The following is a 16,651-nucleotide window of genomic DNA, read 5'->3' on the forward strand; positions in this document are numbered from 1 at the left end:
TTCTCTCTCTCTCTCAAATAAATAAATAAATAAAATCTTTTTAATAAATAAATAAATAAAATAAAAGAATTATTTGAGAAATGCTTTGGAATTATGTATGTAAAATCTTTGCCTTGTTTCTTCCTAGTGGATCAATGAGACAATATTAGTGCCATTGGTACAAGAGATCGAGTCTGTGAGCACACAGATGAGACGAATGGGCTGTCCTGAGCTTCAGATAGGAGGTATGTGAAAATAGAGCCCAACATTTGATTTACCATCAGTGAATCTGCCAAGCAGAAATTTTCTTTTTGTACTGGGCTATTTAACAACTTTGTTATCTTGAGGTGAAGACAAAACTAAATGTCTCTAATATATATATTTTCTAATAAAAGTTTTATTGAAATAGAATTTACTTACCGTACAGTTCACCCATTTAAAGTCTACAGTTTAGAGGTTTGGGTTGTGCAACCACAATCAATTTTAGAGTATCTCATCGCCCAGAAAAGTAACCCCATATACCCCATTTCCCCCATCACCCATTCCCCAGCCCAAGGCAACTACCAATTTAGACAGACCCATTCTGGGTATTTCACATAAATGGAATCTTACAATCTGTTGTCATTTGTGACTGGCTTCTTTCACTTCACATGTTTTCAAGGTTCATCCGTGTTACAACATTTATCAGTACTTTGTTTCTTTTTATTGCCAAATAATATCCTATTATATTGATCTATTGCATTTTGTTTACCCATTTAGCAGTTGATTGACATTTGGGTTGTTTTCACTTTTTGTCTATTATGAATAATGCTGCTATGAACAGTTGTATACAGTGTTTGTGTGGACATACGTTTTAACTTTCTCTAGGAGTACAGTGGCTGAGCCATATGGTAACTCCATGTTTAACTTTTTGAGGAACAGCAGACTCTTTTCTAAAGCAGCTGTACCATTTTACATTCCCACAAACAATGTATGAGGGTTTCAGTTTCTCACATCTTCACCAATACTTATCTGTCCTTTTTATTATAGTTGTCCTAATGGGTGTGAAATAGTTTCTCATTGTGGTTTTGATTTGCATTTTCCTGATGACTACTGATGTTGGGCATCTTTTCATGTGCTTATTGGCCGTTCATACATCTTCTTAGGAGAAATATCTTTTCAGATCCTTTACCATTTTTAAATTGGATCATTTGTCTTTTTTATCATTGAGGTGTTCTTTATATATTCTAGATACAAGTTCCTTATCAAATATTAATTCCAAGTTGTACAAAGCATAAAGAATGTGTAATAATGCTAATTTAAAATCACCTATTTTCAACTCTCTTACCTGCAAAAAAATAAAACTGTTAAGGTTCCATACAATTTGCCTAAAATACCATAACTTATTTAGTGTTAAGTAATTAGATTTCAAAATAAGTAAGGAATATCAGTGTGATGTGCTTTTTAAAAAGAATGACATTGCTTTGTGACTACAAATGCACTATATACTATGTTCATTGTAGAGAGGCTGGAAAGTAGAGACAGAAGTACACAAAGAAAAATATTACCCAAAATTCTGCTTCCAGAGAGAAATCACTATCAATTTTAAGTCACAACCAGTTATTATTTTTGGTTATGATACTAACTATATATATGTAACTATATAAGTGTATGTATGTGTGTGTGTATATATATATATAGTATATATACTAATATATATATAGTCACATACTTATATATAATATTGGTATATACAATATATATTTTAGTATGTATATAATATATATGTTAGTGTGTGTATATCTCTCAATTGTATGTTATACCATAATTTAAGAACATTAAAATTTAAAAGTATGTATTTAGGAGTTGAGGGAATATGGTACATATATGTACATCTAATTAAATTGGGGTCATACTGTTTTGTTGCCTACTTTTACCCCCCAGTTTTTCTATTTTGTTAAATATTCTCCAGTACTGTTTTTGGTGGCTAGATTGTATTTCTTTTTTGTATGTGTAATATGTTGTATTTAACTGATCTTTATTATCTAAAATGTAGGGTTTTTGCCCTTTACTGTTATTAGTAATGCTGTGAGTAAATATCCTTTTATCTAAATCTTTGTGTACATTTGTAATTATTTCTTAGGGATAATTTCTCAGAAGTGGAGTTAGTTCAGTAGGAATAAATACATTAAGGCTTTTGATGTACATAACCCTTTGAAAAGCTTCTACCAGTTTATCCTCTAGCAACCATGTCACACAGAAGAATGCCTTTTTCCCAACGTTGAGTATTACTAGTAAGGTTAGACATTCTGAAAATTTCTGTTGGTTTATTAATTGCTTTGTACAGTTGTCTTTCATGATAAGAGAAATCACTGTCATAAAAAGTTTGTGCTTATCAGTGGTGTAACAGGCAACTTCTTCTCAACCTGATTTTGAAAGCTCTCGTGTAACTTTTTATGCATACCCCACAAAAATATTTTGTGTATTAGCTGTTTATAGATTTGTCAGGCTGGATTTGGCTGCTGCTTTTGGACTGTGTGTTCATGTGGTATCTGTGTTTATAAATCTGGCCACCGTGCCAGAAATGATAAAAAGAAATTGTAAGTAAAGTGTAGATAATGCAAATTGTTAAACTGTTATTGCTTTCATTTATTCCTTCAACATCTGTGGAGGAAAGAGCATTTTAAGTTCTTTTAGAACCCACATGAAGAATAATCTGTCCGGTGTGTTTTATTTTTAACAGAGGCTAGTATTACTAGCTTGAAACAAGCTGCGCTGGTCAAAGCTCCTCTCATTCCAACTTTGAATACAATTGTGCAGTATCTAGACCTTACACCAAATCAGGAATACTTGTTTGAAAGGATCAAAGGTAACTAGTAATTTGAAGAGGAAAAAATTTCACTGCTTTGAGATTTTGTAAATAAAAGTAACAAGGAGGGGTGCCTGGGGGGCTCAGTGGTGACGGCTCGGTTTCGGTTCAGGTCAAGATCTCACGGTCGTTGAGATCAAGTTCCTCATTGGGCTCTGCACTGAGTTTGGAGCCTGCTTAAATTCTCTCTCTCCCTCTTCCGTTGCCCCCCCCCCAACTCACACACTCTCTCTCTCTCTCTCTCTCTCAAAAAAAAAAAAGTAACAAGGAAAAAAAATTTAAGTATTACTAAGTATCTTATATTTTATAAATATATATTTAATTATGGCTTAATTAAGTCTTGAACAACTTTTGGTTTTTATATTTCATATGCTTAAGAATTGTCAAAACGGGACACCTGGGTGGCTCAGTTGGTTAAGCATCTGCCTTTGGCTCAGGTCATAATCCTCAGTATCCTGGGATCGAGTCCCAGTGTTAGGCTCCCTGCTCCGTGGGGAGCCTGCTTCTCCCTCTGCCCCTGCCTGCCGCTCCCCCTGCTTGTGCTCTCTCTCTCTCAAATAAATAAAGGAATTGTCAAAATGATATCGTTAGCCTTGAAAATACTAATGTTATTCTATATAGGGAAACTTAAATATGAGCTACATGGGCTCAAGTAAATACTTCACTCATTTGCTACTCTTTTAACTACCAAAAATGGATACCACTGTGACATTCTTCATAGTTTCAACATGCTGATCCTTCTTTCTCTCAATTCTTGTAATTCATATTTAATATGTTGCTTCTTTGTATTTCTGTTATGTCCAGATTATGGGAGGGAAATGTGATCTTCTGAGGAGACTGGCGTGAGAATCAGGAAATTTAACCTCCCTGATATTCCACACTCTCTCTTTATGCCTCCCTGCTTTTATTTGGATAAACTGTAAAATGTTCTCATCACTAAAACAAGTTTTAGAAATAGTATTTCACTCTTCAGATTTCTCATAAATTTTAATTTGAAAGCGTTATGGTGCCCCCTCTCTCCCCTGGGTTTGGACTAGGGTTCAGGAATAATCATTTATCGTGACTTTTAAGAAGCTTTTTATTATAAGGAGAATTCAGATTTTCATAAAACTAGACACAACAGAATGCTGAAGCCTCTTGTACATAGCCCCTGGTCCCTGCAGCCTTCAGTCCCTGGGCATCCCAAGCCCTATCCATAGCCCCATCTGTCTCCTCCCTTTCTGTATTATATATAGCTCGGTATGTGTCTCAAAGATAAGGCCTTTACCTAAATACAATTATCACACCTAATATTTTTTAACAGTTTCTTTATATCATGAAATATATACCTTATGTATGAATTTCCAACCAACTCATAAAATGTGTAATTACTTTTTCTGGTATTATTTGAATTGGGATTCAAATATAATCACATGGTATGACTGGTTGATAAAGCAAGCACTTAAGTTCCTGGGCACCTGGGCAGCTCAGTCGGTTAAGCGTCTGCCTTCTGCTCAGGTCATGAGCCCAGAGTCCTGGGATCGAGTCCCACATCGGGCTCACTGCTCAGCAGAGAGCCTGCTTCTCCCTCTCCCTCTGCCTGCCACTCCCCCTGCTTGTACTCTCTCTCTCTTTCTCTCTCTGTCAAATAAATAAATCTTATAAGTTCCTTTTAAGCTATAGGTTTCCTGTCCATCCTTTTTTTTTTTTTCTCTGCAACTTACTTGTTGAAAAAACTGAATTGTTTGTGCTATAGAGTTGCCCATGGTATGGATTTTACTGAATACGTCTCCATGGGGTGTAATTTTACATGATCCTCTGTCCTCTGTATTTCCTGTAAATTCAGGTTGCAATTTTTGGCAAGATTGCCTGATAGCAGGATATTTGTGTATCCAAAAAATACGTGTATGTACACATGTATGCAAAATAATCAAATATACAAAAAAGCTTAAAAAGTACAGCGAACACTATATAGGCCTTCTAGGTTGGATGGTTACCAACATTTCGCTGTCATTGATTCTCTCTACATATATGCACATGCACTTTTATTTATTTGCTCTACCATTTGAAATTCATTACAGACATCATTACTTTGCAGCATGCAATTTCCTAAAAATAAGAACATTCTCCTACATAACCCCAATACACTTAACAGACCTTTAAAATTAGCGATATTTCTATAATATCATCTAATACACAGTTCATATTCAAATTTTCCAATTGTTCAAAACATACCCTTTTTTTCTAACCAGAATAGAGTGTAGGTTCACACATTACCGTATGTTGTTTTATCTTTTTTTAGTCACTTTCTCAGGAACAGTTCTGCCCTACCTTTTTTCCCCACATGACACTGACTTTTTTAAGAACCCCGAATGGTAATATGTAAGTTAATCTTTTATATCTTGTATTTCTTTATATTTGGGTGTTTTCATCAGGTTTTTAAGATGATATGCTTCCCTTATTGTAGCCCTTTGGCCTTTTTTCTTTTCTTATTTTTTTGGCTTTTTAAATTTCATCTTTGTTTCTCCAGAACTTTCTCAGGGAGGCTGTATGAGTTCATTTCGATGGAATAGAGGTGGAGACTTCAAAGGACGCAAGTGGGATACAGACCTGCCCACTGATTCTGCTGTAAGTCCCTACTTTTTTTTTTTTTTTGGTTTAACATTTTTCCATGTTACATTATATACTTTTATTTTTCCATTATAAAAATAAGTATTAAAAAGAATTTAGAAACTAAGGTAGAAATAAAAATTTAAAATTTTACCAGCATCTTAACCACTGTTAATATTTTGGTGTATGGGGGCGCCTGGGTGGCTCAGATGGTTAAGCGTCTGCCTTTGGCTCAGGTCATGATCCCAGGGTTCTGGGATCAAGTCCCGCATCGGGCTCCCTGCTAGGTGGGGAGCCTGCTTCTCCCTCTGCCTCTGCCTCTCTCTCTCTGACTCTCATGAATAAATTAAAAAAAACATTAAAAAAAATATATTTTGGTGTATTTTCTTTTTTTCCCTTTACTTAGATTGCACTATTTTTTAATGTTTTTATCATAGTTGTAATCATCCCACATGTAAAATTTTATATTCTTTTTTCACTTTTGCAATGTTTAAGTATTTTTTCATTATTACACACACTCAATTAACTGTTTTCTTATATTGGAGCTAAAAGTTTGAGAATTATTTAGTTTCTGTTTTAAGATTGCAAGGAATATCGTGATGCATATTTTTTTCTTATTTGGGATTATGGCTTTAAGAATGATTCCTAGGAGTGCCTGGGTGGCTCAGTCGTTAAGCGTCTGCCTTTGGCTCAGGTCATGATCCCCAGGGTCCTGCGATCGAGCCCCGCATCGGGCTCCCTGCTCGGCGGGAAGCCTGCTTCTCCCTCTCCCACTCCCCCTGCTTGTGTTCCCTCTCTCGCTGTGTCTCTCTCTGTCAAATAAATAAATAAAATCTTTAAAAAAAAAAAAAAAAAGAATGATTCCTAGAGGAGCCTGGGTGGCTCAGTTGGTTAAGTCTCTGACTCCTGATTTTGGCTCAGGTGATGATCTCCTCAGGGTTGTGAGATCAGCCATAAGATTCTGGGAGTGGGGCCTGCTTAAAATTCTCTCTCCCTTTCCCTCTGTTCCCCACCCACACACACTAACGCTCTCTTAAAAAAAAAAAATCCTAGAATTAAGATTGATGAAATCGAAGAGTATAATGTTTTTGAGCATTTAAGAGTTTTTCAAGATCATGTTCTTTATTGTTTTAATAATCACATTATATGTAAAAATGAAGTTTCAAATGCTGATAAATTGAGAATATATGTGTATTTTTATCTTGTTGGTTTTTTTTTTAAGATTTTATTTATTTATTTGACAGAGAGATAGAGAGCACAAGTAGGCAGAGAGGCAGGCAGAGGGAGAGGGAGAAGCAGACTCTCCACTGAGCAGGGATCCCGATGCGGGACTCGATCCCAGGACTCTGGGATCATGACCTGAGCCGAAGGCAGCCACTTAACCGACTGAACCACCCAGGCGCCCCGTTGTTTTTTTTGTTGTTAACTATATGGGTATGAACAATCCACTTAACAGAAAACTGGGAATGTCTTGCTTTTCTCTTTTCATTTTATAGATTTCATCTTATAAATGTAACCACTTGAAAGCATTTTTGCTAGTTCTCTCTTTAGGGAAAAATTTTAAAATTGGAGTCATTATAAACAAAGGCTTAAAGCCATGATAGATTTTCATGCTGATTTTGAAAAATTGTTTCCTCATCTTCAGATCATCATGCATGTATTTTGCACCTACCTCGATTCCAGATTACCTCCACATCCTAAGTACCCTGACGGAAAAACATTTACTTCTCAGCACTTTGTTCAGACACCAAATAAACCAGGTATAAACTTCCTAACAGAATGGGTTGAGGTTTTCACATGAGATACATAGAGAGGTTGGCTTGTTTTGTTAATGTAGCATATTTTCTTTACAGATGTGACAAATGAGAATGTTTTTTGCATTTATCAGAGTGCTATCAACCCTCCCCATTATGAGCTAATCTACCAGCGTCATGTCTACAATCTTCCAAAGGTACTTCTAAATGTAAAAATTGCTATTACAGAGTGTCACGGATGACTTGCTTTGATAATATTTTTTAGAGTCTCTTGTTTAGGGAATGGGTAAACTTTTTAAATTAGGGAAAATGCATTTCTTGAATATCCCCCTTTTTTTAACTATAAAAGTAATATATGCTTAATTTGGGAAAGAAAAAGAAGAAAGATCATTCATTATTCCATTACTTAAAGGCAGCTATTGTTAACATTTTTGGTGTATTGCCTTTGGTAAATTTCATTTTGGTCTTTCTCTGTGCTATTTTATGGGTTGAAATCATATTTATGTAATTTTATTTCCTTTTTAAAAATTAACTTCTTAATTTAATTACCTTAAAAAACCATAATTTTCCATCCCATTAAAAAGCTTCCATAGAAACACTTTTTAATGGCTGTAAAAAAGTTTATCATAAGATTATAACATAATGTATTCAATCATTCCCCTATCGTTGGACATTTTGGACGTTCTAATTCTTCATTATCATATAAACACTGCTGAGTATTCATTTTTATGGATATAGCTATCTGCATTTTGGGTAATTTTGTTAGCTTAAAGTCCAAAAGTGGAATTCTAGGTTATAGAATATTTTCAAGGCTTTTAAAATACATTATAAAACTACTTTCTACAAAAGATTATTGTACCAGTTTACATTTCTATTCAGGTATTTTACTCTTGACTGCAAACATCACTTCTGCTGATGATCTTTGCACTTGGTGTTGTTACCAGCTTCTTTACTAAGAAATTTTACATTGACTATAATCATAAATTGTGTTCTCCATCAAATTCCTATTCCTATTATTAATTAATACTAATTTCCTTTTTTCAAGTTTAACATTTCACCTTTGTAAGTGTTAATATTTTGGACCATTGAAGTTTCTGTCCAAATCCATGCAAATGAAAGTCTGAATTACACGGAATTCTGAGTTAGTAGAATGTGAACTGATAGGATCTGCGTTTATCTTTTTGTTTGGTTCGCATAATTTTTTGTTTGGCTTGGTTTAAATCTTGCTGTCTTTTTGTTCCAGGGCCGAAATAATATGTTTCATACATTGTTAATGTTCCTCTACATCATAAAGACTAAAGAGTCAGGAATGCTTGGGTAAGTATTGATGCTTATTTAAAAACACAAGTACTTAATTTATTTACTGTTTTTCTTCCTTTGTTAAGATTCTGCAGAAGGCAGCATCATATACTGAAAGGATTGTGGACTGAACAAGAGATTGGGCTTCTAGTGTAAGCCCAGCCCTGTCACTAACCAGTTCTGCTCTCTTGGGCAAGTCCCTTCATTCCTCACCAACCTCCATTACATTGGACCACATCATTGGCTTTACAGTTGTGTCCCTCAGAGGAGCAACTCTGAGATCCATATCAGGCTCTTGCCACTTTAAAATTTAAAAACAAAACAAAAGCCATCCCGTATCAGACACAAAGCCTTCTGCAAAATGTTTTATATTTCCAGAAAGACTGAGTCAGCAGCCATTCCATATTATTGTTAACTGGGGTGGAAAAATGGTCAGTTGAAATTGTTTACTTTGTTATTCTAAATATGTAGTAATGAAGCTCACATGCTATTAACAATAAATTCAGAATTGTTGTATGGTCCTTTTGGTGATTCAAAATTTTAGTGTTATCAAATAATGTTTTGAAGGAACAGGACTGCAGGTAAAGCTGGGTAAATCTGATAATGCAAAGGTCTGAGAGTCTAAAAACCTGAGGTTAAGAAAATGTGAAGGGAAAGGCATGGAGTGGAAAACATCTAAGGTCCACTCCAGTTTTGATATGCATGCCTCTTTTCACTTTTGTTTAGGCGTCCTGTTTTATACATGTTCTAGACCTGCATTGTCTGATAGAGCAGCCACCAGCCACATGTGGCATTGAGCATTTGAAACATGACTCATCTGAAATGAGGTGTTGAAAGTGTAAAATATATAGACTAGAATTTGAAGACCAAAAAAAAAGTAAGAGATCTCTTTAATAACTTGGTACATTGACTACATGTTGAATTAATACATTGGATGTATTGGGTTAAATGAAATATATTACTAAAATTAATTTCACCTGTTTCTTTTTGCTTTTTATAAAATTTTTAAGGTGTCTATTAGAAAATCTAAAATTATGGGGGCGCCAGCGTGGCTCAGTCGTTAGCATGCGACTCTCTCTTTTTTTTTAAATAGATTTCATTTATTTACTTGTCAGAGAGCACAAGCAGGGGGAAGCAGCAGGCAGAGGCAGAGGGAGAAGCGGCTCCCCGCTGAGCAAGGAGCCCAATGCAGGACTCAATCCCAGGACCCTGGGATCATGACCTGAGCTGAAGGCAGGCGCTTAACCGACTGAGCCACCCAGGTGTCCCAAGTATCTGACTCTTGATCTCAGGGTCGTGGGTTCAAGCCCCACGTTGGGCGTAGAGCTTACTTAAAATAAACTAAAAGTACTTATTAGGGAGGGCGCCTGGGTGGCTCAGTCGGTTAAGCATCCGACTCTTGGTTTCTGCTCAGTTCATGATCTCATGGATGTGGTATCAAGCCGCATGTAGCATCAGGCTCCATGCTCAGCGGGCAGTCTGCTTGAAGATTTCCTCTGCCCTTCCCCCTGCTCGTTCTCTTTCTCCCTCTCTCTCTCAAATCAGTAAATCTTAAAAAAAAAAAAAAAAAAAAAAAGTACTTAGTGGGGTTAATAACTTACTCAGAAGCCAAAAAGAACTGATAAAATTTTTGAAGTGCTTATCTTCTCTTAATAAGCAACTTACACTGGGAAAGAAACATTTTAGACTAAAACTAATACATATTTTATTTATTTGAGATTTTTTTTTTTTTTAAAGATTTTATTTATTTATTTGATAGAGAGAGACACAGTGAGAGAGGGAACACAAGCAGGGGGGAGTGGGAGAGGGAGAAGCAGGCTTCCCGCTGAGCAGGGAGCCCGATGTGGGACTCGATCCCAGGACCCTGGGACCATGACCTGAGCCAAAGGCAGTTGCTTAACAACTGAGCCACCCAGGCGCCCTTGAGATTTTTTTCTTAACCAAGGGAAAAGAAGCTTTGAAATTAACTTTTTAAATATGATTGATTAATCTTTTTAATACATTCTAAAACAACCAAATGGTTAAAAAACTACTATCATCTAACTTAAAGGAAATAAGCAAGTAGCTCAAATATAGTCCATTTGGAATCATGCCCATAAAGCAGCAGATTGATCCAAATACATTATCAATTCAATGCCAGATATTTGTACAGTTACTGGAATGAGATGAATGTTTTACTTCCAAAAGGGAAAAAAAAATCTAGACAGAATTGATTGCACAGTAATTTAAGGGCTCTGTTCAGCAAATAAACCATAAATAAAGCTTAAAGCTAAATGACAAACTGAGACAAAATATTATGGTTGGAACACATATAGCAAATCCAAGCTAATATCCATCATATATAAAGAGCATATATAAATTCATTAGGGGGTGCCTGGGTGGCTCAGATGGTTGAGTGTCTGCCTTCGGCTCAGGTCGTGCTCTCTGGGTCCTGGGATTGAGCCCCACATCGGGCTCCCTGCTCAATGGGGAGCCTGCTTCTCCCTTCCCTCTGCCGGAGGCTCCCCCTGCTTGTGCTCTCTCTCTCTGTCTCAAATGAATACATAAAATATTTTTAAAAAATAATAAATTAAAAAATAAATTCATTAGAAAATAAAAACAGAAAATGGTCATAGACTAAAAGACTTTCACAGAAAAGTGTTGTGTAAATGGCTAATAAACATGAAAAGATGCTTAGCCTTATATACGAAAAAGCCAAAATTAAAACATTTCTTTCTATCAAATTGAGATTTATCATTTGTAGGGGTTTTTTTTAAGATTTTATTTTATTTTTTTAAGCAATCTTAAAAAAATAAAACAGGGGGCTCAGACTCACAACCCCGAGATCCAAGAGTCACACGCTCCACTGACTGAGCCAGCCAGGTGCCCCTATCATTTGCAGTTTTGGTGAAGAAGTTCCTTGAAGAAATGGGAAAAACCAGTTAATATAGAAATTACCTTCTTTGAAGGGCATTTTTGTAATATATATATATTTTTTAATTTTTTTATCAAAATTAACAACTACTTATAATTTTTAAAGTTCTGTAGTGCTGTAAGTTCATGACAGAAATGAGCAGTTCCCTGTGTTCCCAAGCCCACTTGAAACTGATTTAGTCTTTTCTTCTTTTTTTTTTTTTTTAAAGATTTTATTTATTTATTTGACAGAGAGAGAGAGAGCAAGAGCAGGAACACAAGCAGGGGGAGTGGGAGAGGGAGAAGCAGGCTTCCTGCCGAGCAGGGAGCCCGATGTGGGACTCGATCCCAGGACCCTGGGATCATGACCTGAGCCAAAGGCAGACGCTTAACAACTGAGCCACCCAGGCGCCCCGATTTAGTCTTTTCTTCTAACACTACTCTCATGGTTCCACATAATAGAGGCATGTAGCTCTCTCTTGATTCTTCAGTTTGAGACATTGGAGGTTGATTTCTTATTTTGTTAGATGAGTAATTTAGCTTATAGCCCTCTCTTCCCTTTGTATTTTGAATATGGTGTAGTACTCTATGGAGTAGAAGTAGATTTTTCTTTTTGTTATATATACAGTAGGGTTTAGTTGAGGCTGTATCAGTAATCCCCATATACAAATTCACTAAAGCATCAGTAATAATTGGTAAATCCCTAATTCAAGTTGAATAGGTAACATTCTCTGAGAGGCCTAGCATCCCTATATCCTCTATTTTAAAATTTTAATTGATACTTTTACTTGCTAAAATTATTTGGTTAACTCTATCTGGTGTAATAGTTATTGAAATCTACTAAAAAATTAATTTTCCACACCCCATAAATCCATTTGTTCTAAATTTGGGTTTTAAGCACAGTTAAGAAAGCAGTTACTATTACTAGGGTTCACCTGATAAACCATATGTAACCTAACTCATTACAGAATAGCATTAAATGTCATTGATGAAATATGTATTCCTTGTCAAGACTCTTGTTTTCATTATTTGAAAAAAGACCCTAAATGCTTGACATTCAGTCAATTCCACTAAAACCTTTTTTTTTTTTTCTCTTTATAGGAGAGTTAATCTTGGTCTGTCCGGTGTGAATATTTTGTGGATTTTTGGCGAGTAGTGGATCATTTAATTCCAAACATTTGGACTTTTCTTTGGTTGAACCGGAAGTTGAATCTAAGCATCTCTGAGTCACTGCCTCTTTTGAAATAAGATACATATGTGTGTTACAGACTCTTTAGATTTAATGAAAAATCAGCTATTATGAAACTTACTTGTAAAAGTATGTCCTAAATCTTCTACACCAAGAGACATTACTTTTACTTTTTTATTACCTTTCAGATTTTTCAGTTGCCTATAAAACTGCAACCCTTCAGATATTTGTTGACCCAAAGCAGTGCAATTTCCCCTTCATTAAGCAATTTGAGTCCTTTTTCATTGTAACCTACAAATGAGAATCATGCATCTAATTTTTCCCTGCAGAAATTGTTCTTTCAGTTGCATTGTTTGGTGTAAATACTTGAAAAGAAACAAGGAAATTGCTAATTCATCTCTGTGCTTACCCACTGTTCTACAAGTCAGCCCATGGCCCATATTTAAAGAAATGAGATAAACTTCTCAGTAATATATTAGTCTACGTGCATTTTAAGTATTTTTGAAAGAGGTTTAAGAGTATTGGCATTTAAAAAAGTCAACTCTTGGGGGCGCCTGGGTGGCTCAGTTGGTTAAGCGACTGCCTTCTGCTCAGGTCATGATCCTGGAGTCCCGGGATCGAGTCCCGCGTCGGGCTCCCTGCTCAGCGGGGAGTCTGCTTCTCCCTCTCCCACTCCCCCCTCTTGTGCTCTGTCTCTAAAATAAATAAATAAAAAATCTTTAAAAAAAAAAATGTCAACTCTTGGATCAAATGTTAACTGATAGAGTTAAACTATTTGGGTCTTAGGTTAAAAGGCTGAAGACATCAAGAAACAGCTGCTTTGGTTTTAATAACTTAATTGGACTATTCCATAATATTGTATTATTTTAAGAGTTCTCTAAGATCATACAACATCTGTTGAAAATTTTTAGGTATGTTCCGAATATCTGGAGAGTAAGAAGTGACGAAGTTTGTATGTTTTGCTGACTCTGTTTTCTTATATATCTGTATATAGTATCTCTAAAGCTAGCTAGCAGTTGCATTTTGTTTTCTGGTTTGACATATTATTAGAGACTGTTCTGTCACATGTAAACCGGAAAACAACGAAAACCAGTATCTTCTGAGTAACTGCCTGTTGGGCCTATATATGCAGCCCATTTTTAATAATTTGTAAATTCTGTTTTTCAAAAAGTTGTTCCTGTTTTATAAAGGTCTTATATCCAAAAGAAAGGAAGTTTCTTTTAACTGTTTTTGACGTATGTTAAACATGTTTGCTATGATATTTTAGAAGAAAAAATTAAACATGTTAAATATAAGAACATATCAAAATCTAAGTACTATTTCAAAAGTTACTGAAGGTGTCATGGAAGAACACTTGTTATGCTGTTAAACTACTCAGTTGCATATTCTTTATTAAAGGGAATAAGGAGAAAAATTTAAATAACACATAAGACAAAATTTTTTTCTTTGTGGGACTTAAGACAGCTTTTAGTCCAAAAATTCAAAGCTATAATATTTTATTTTACAAGTGACTGTATGGGAAATATACATGTGAAAAGACTAGAGATCCAGACTAAAAAAGAAAAGCTGTTTTGTTTGCCTACTGTGAGTCTAGTGTGGGTTACTATAGTCTAGGTGGCTTTCCTATATTGACCAGTCTTCACACGTGTTTGAGCCAGCTTATATTTTAATGTAGCCTTTATTAAAAATACTTTGATGAATTAGTTGGAATTCACACTTCAGGAAGACAGTGCATTGCAAATATGGTAAATTTTTTTTTTGGTCTCTGTGTTAAAATGAGTAAATATCTACTTTTCTCTAAGTTATTTATAGGATATTTTTCACAAGGTTTTTTTTTTTTTTTATTGCTTAACTCATCCTTGTGGGATCAAATCCACCAATCTTTTAGATTATGTTCACTGTATCATTTGTCCTTTTTTTTTTTTTCCCTCTGTGAATATCAGCCTTTTCTTCAGCCATATTGGTTGTAGGAGCAAACCTAGGTGTTTATAATTTAGTCCCCACTGAGACATAACAATGCTGGGTTGCTGGGCTTTCTCAAACTGATATATGGAACACTTTACACTGATATTTCAAGGGTGAAGACAAGCGGCATATGGGGGGCACTTCTAAACTCAGCTTTGGAATAGAAATCCTTTAAATGTGGACATTCCTCAAAGGTCAGTCTTGGTCCTCTGTTTCACCGTCTCTGCTTTTCCTCAGAGATCTCATTCACTCCATTTGATTCCCAAATTCAGCAGCAGCCGTAACGTCTCTCCTGAGCTCCGGTGGTGTGTCTCCTTTGACCTGTCAGACATTTCCCCTTGGATGTCCTGCAGACTCTCTGTGGCTGGAACTGAATTCACATCTGCTGCATCCAGCTCGCTCTTCTAACCTGCCTTTTTCTGTTCAATGTACTACTGGTTGCCCACGCTCAAACCTCTGGTGTCATCTTTGATTCCTGGAGCTCCCCGGGTCCCCAATCCAATCAGGCAGCAAACCTCATCCATTCTTTCTTAACAATGTCTCTTGCAGCTGTCCCCTTCCATTTCTGCTGCCACTGTGCTCATTTACACCCTTACCAACTCACACAGGACTACTCCAACAGCTGAATTAATCTCCCAGCTTCCTAATTGTTGCCGTGCTTCCAGACTTTCCAATTCATCCCGCACATTCTCTTCAAATTCATCTTCCTAAAACACCTGTTTGATCATTTCAGTCCCCTGATCAGTTCCTTCGCCTGACACGTAAAGCCCTCCGCAGTCTGGCCCCAGGCTGTCCTTACCCACCCAGACCCTTGGCACCTGCCGGGCTCTCCTCCCCTCCACAGCTTGCCCTGCCTGGAGGCTCCACTGTGATTAAACCTGCTGTTTTTTGGAGCTAGTTCTGGCCACTCCAGCTGGCAGTCATTTCTCCCCCAGGGTGATTGGATCTGTGCCCCTTCGCTGGCACTCAGCAGCCATGTGAATAGATTCAGAAGTGACTTTTAGTCCAACGGTGCGTCCTCGTATCTTCTCTCATTCTCCTAAAGAACAGGGTTTTTTACCAGTCTGAGCCGTCCCACCGTTCGGGAGGACTTGACAATGGCTACGGCTACCTTCTGGAAAAGGCTTGCATTCTCCTCTTCGAAGGACACCTTTCAAGCAGCTAAGCACACTGGCTTTCATCCTGTGCTGAGACCTGAGGAGGAGGAAGCAGCAGGGAGACTGCCTGAGGAGGGTGTGAGGGAAATGATATGGCCGATTCCCTGTCCCCTGGGGGTGTCTTCCTTCTGAGCTGGGCTGAGGCTGCTGCGCTGGGCAGCACATTGTTCCAAACGCCACAGGGTCCACCATCCCTCGGGCTGGGGCGGCTCCCGCCTCAGCTGCCCCGGACTGTGGGTAGCAGCAGAGGGCTGGGCTCTCTGGCCAGAAGGCTTTGGACAAGGGCCTGTGGAGGCCTTGTCTGCCCCCTTGCAATGAGAGGGGTTTGCACAACCAGCCCCTGTGCTTCCTGGGCCCTGGTGACATTATCACATGTCCCTGGGTATGCCAGTGGTTTTCTGCTGAGTCAAGAGGATTGTTAGGTATTAGTTGGGAGCCACATCTCTAATTTGATCCCTGGAAGGTCATTAGCCTTCCATTTCCACACCGATCCAGCTGTCCTGACCTGGGGAACAGGTGATGGGTTCTCAGTCAGGGTCGGGAAGAAGAGTCCAGTACAGCAGGCCTGGTATGGGGAGCAGGCTGGTGTGCACCTGGGGAACCTGTCCACCCCGGGACAGTTCACAGCAGAGCCACGTGCAGACAGTCCCAGGCGCTGCTGTGGCTGCTGGCATTTCCATTGAAAGCTACAGTTAAATCCTTTCATGCTCCCAAAGCAGAATGAATATTCCAAAAATCAGTCTGGCGGGAGGAGCCACTAACCTGAATGGGCTGAGGCTTGGGAAGACTGAGCTCTGTCCCTGACGGGCAGGGCAATTCCCTTTTCCATGGATTCTGATTCAGAGATCATGGAGAAGCTAAATTGAGAATAATGGATGACTGGTTTGGGGTAAGGAAAAAAAAACGGCTTTAAAAACTCTCAAAACAGGCACCCGGGTGGTACAGTCCGCTGGGTGTTCCACTCCTGGTCTCGGCTCAA

General features: G+C 37.5%; 1 protein-coding gene across 1 annotated transcript in view; it reads left to right on the plus strand.

Annotated features, from left to right (window-relative positions):
* The window catches only part of TMEM209 (transmembrane protein 209), a 25,858-nt gene extending 12,792 nt beyond the window's left edge, over positions 1-13,066 (plus strand). Inside the window, exons 8-14 of the mRNA XM_081800910.1 lie at positions 128-224; positions 2,702-2,827; positions 5,337-5,434; positions 7,062-7,176; positions 7,270-7,367; positions 8,414-8,487; positions 12,463-13,066. Coding sequence (XP_081657036.1) covers positions 128-224; positions 2,702-2,827; positions 5,337-5,434; positions 7,062-7,176; positions 7,270-7,367; positions 8,414-8,487; positions 12,463-12,517 — 663 coding nt within the window. The 3' untranslated portion in view covers positions 12,518-13,066. The remainder of the gene's footprint in view (positions 1-127; positions 225-2,701; positions 2,828-5,336; positions 5,435-7,061; positions 7,177-7,269; positions 7,368-8,413; positions 8,488-12,462) is intronic.
* Positions 13,067-16,651: the final 3,585 nt, after the last annotated feature.

The sequence above is a fragment of the Leptonychotes weddellii genome, chromosome 12, assembly GCF_054177405.1.
Source record: "Leptonychotes weddellii isolate Sample4059 chromosome 12, ASM5417740v2, whole genome shotgun sequence".
In the NCBI taxonomy this organism is placed as follows: domain Eukaryota; kingdom Metazoa; phylum Chordata; class Mammalia; order Carnivora; family Phocidae; genus Leptonychotes; species Leptonychotes weddellii.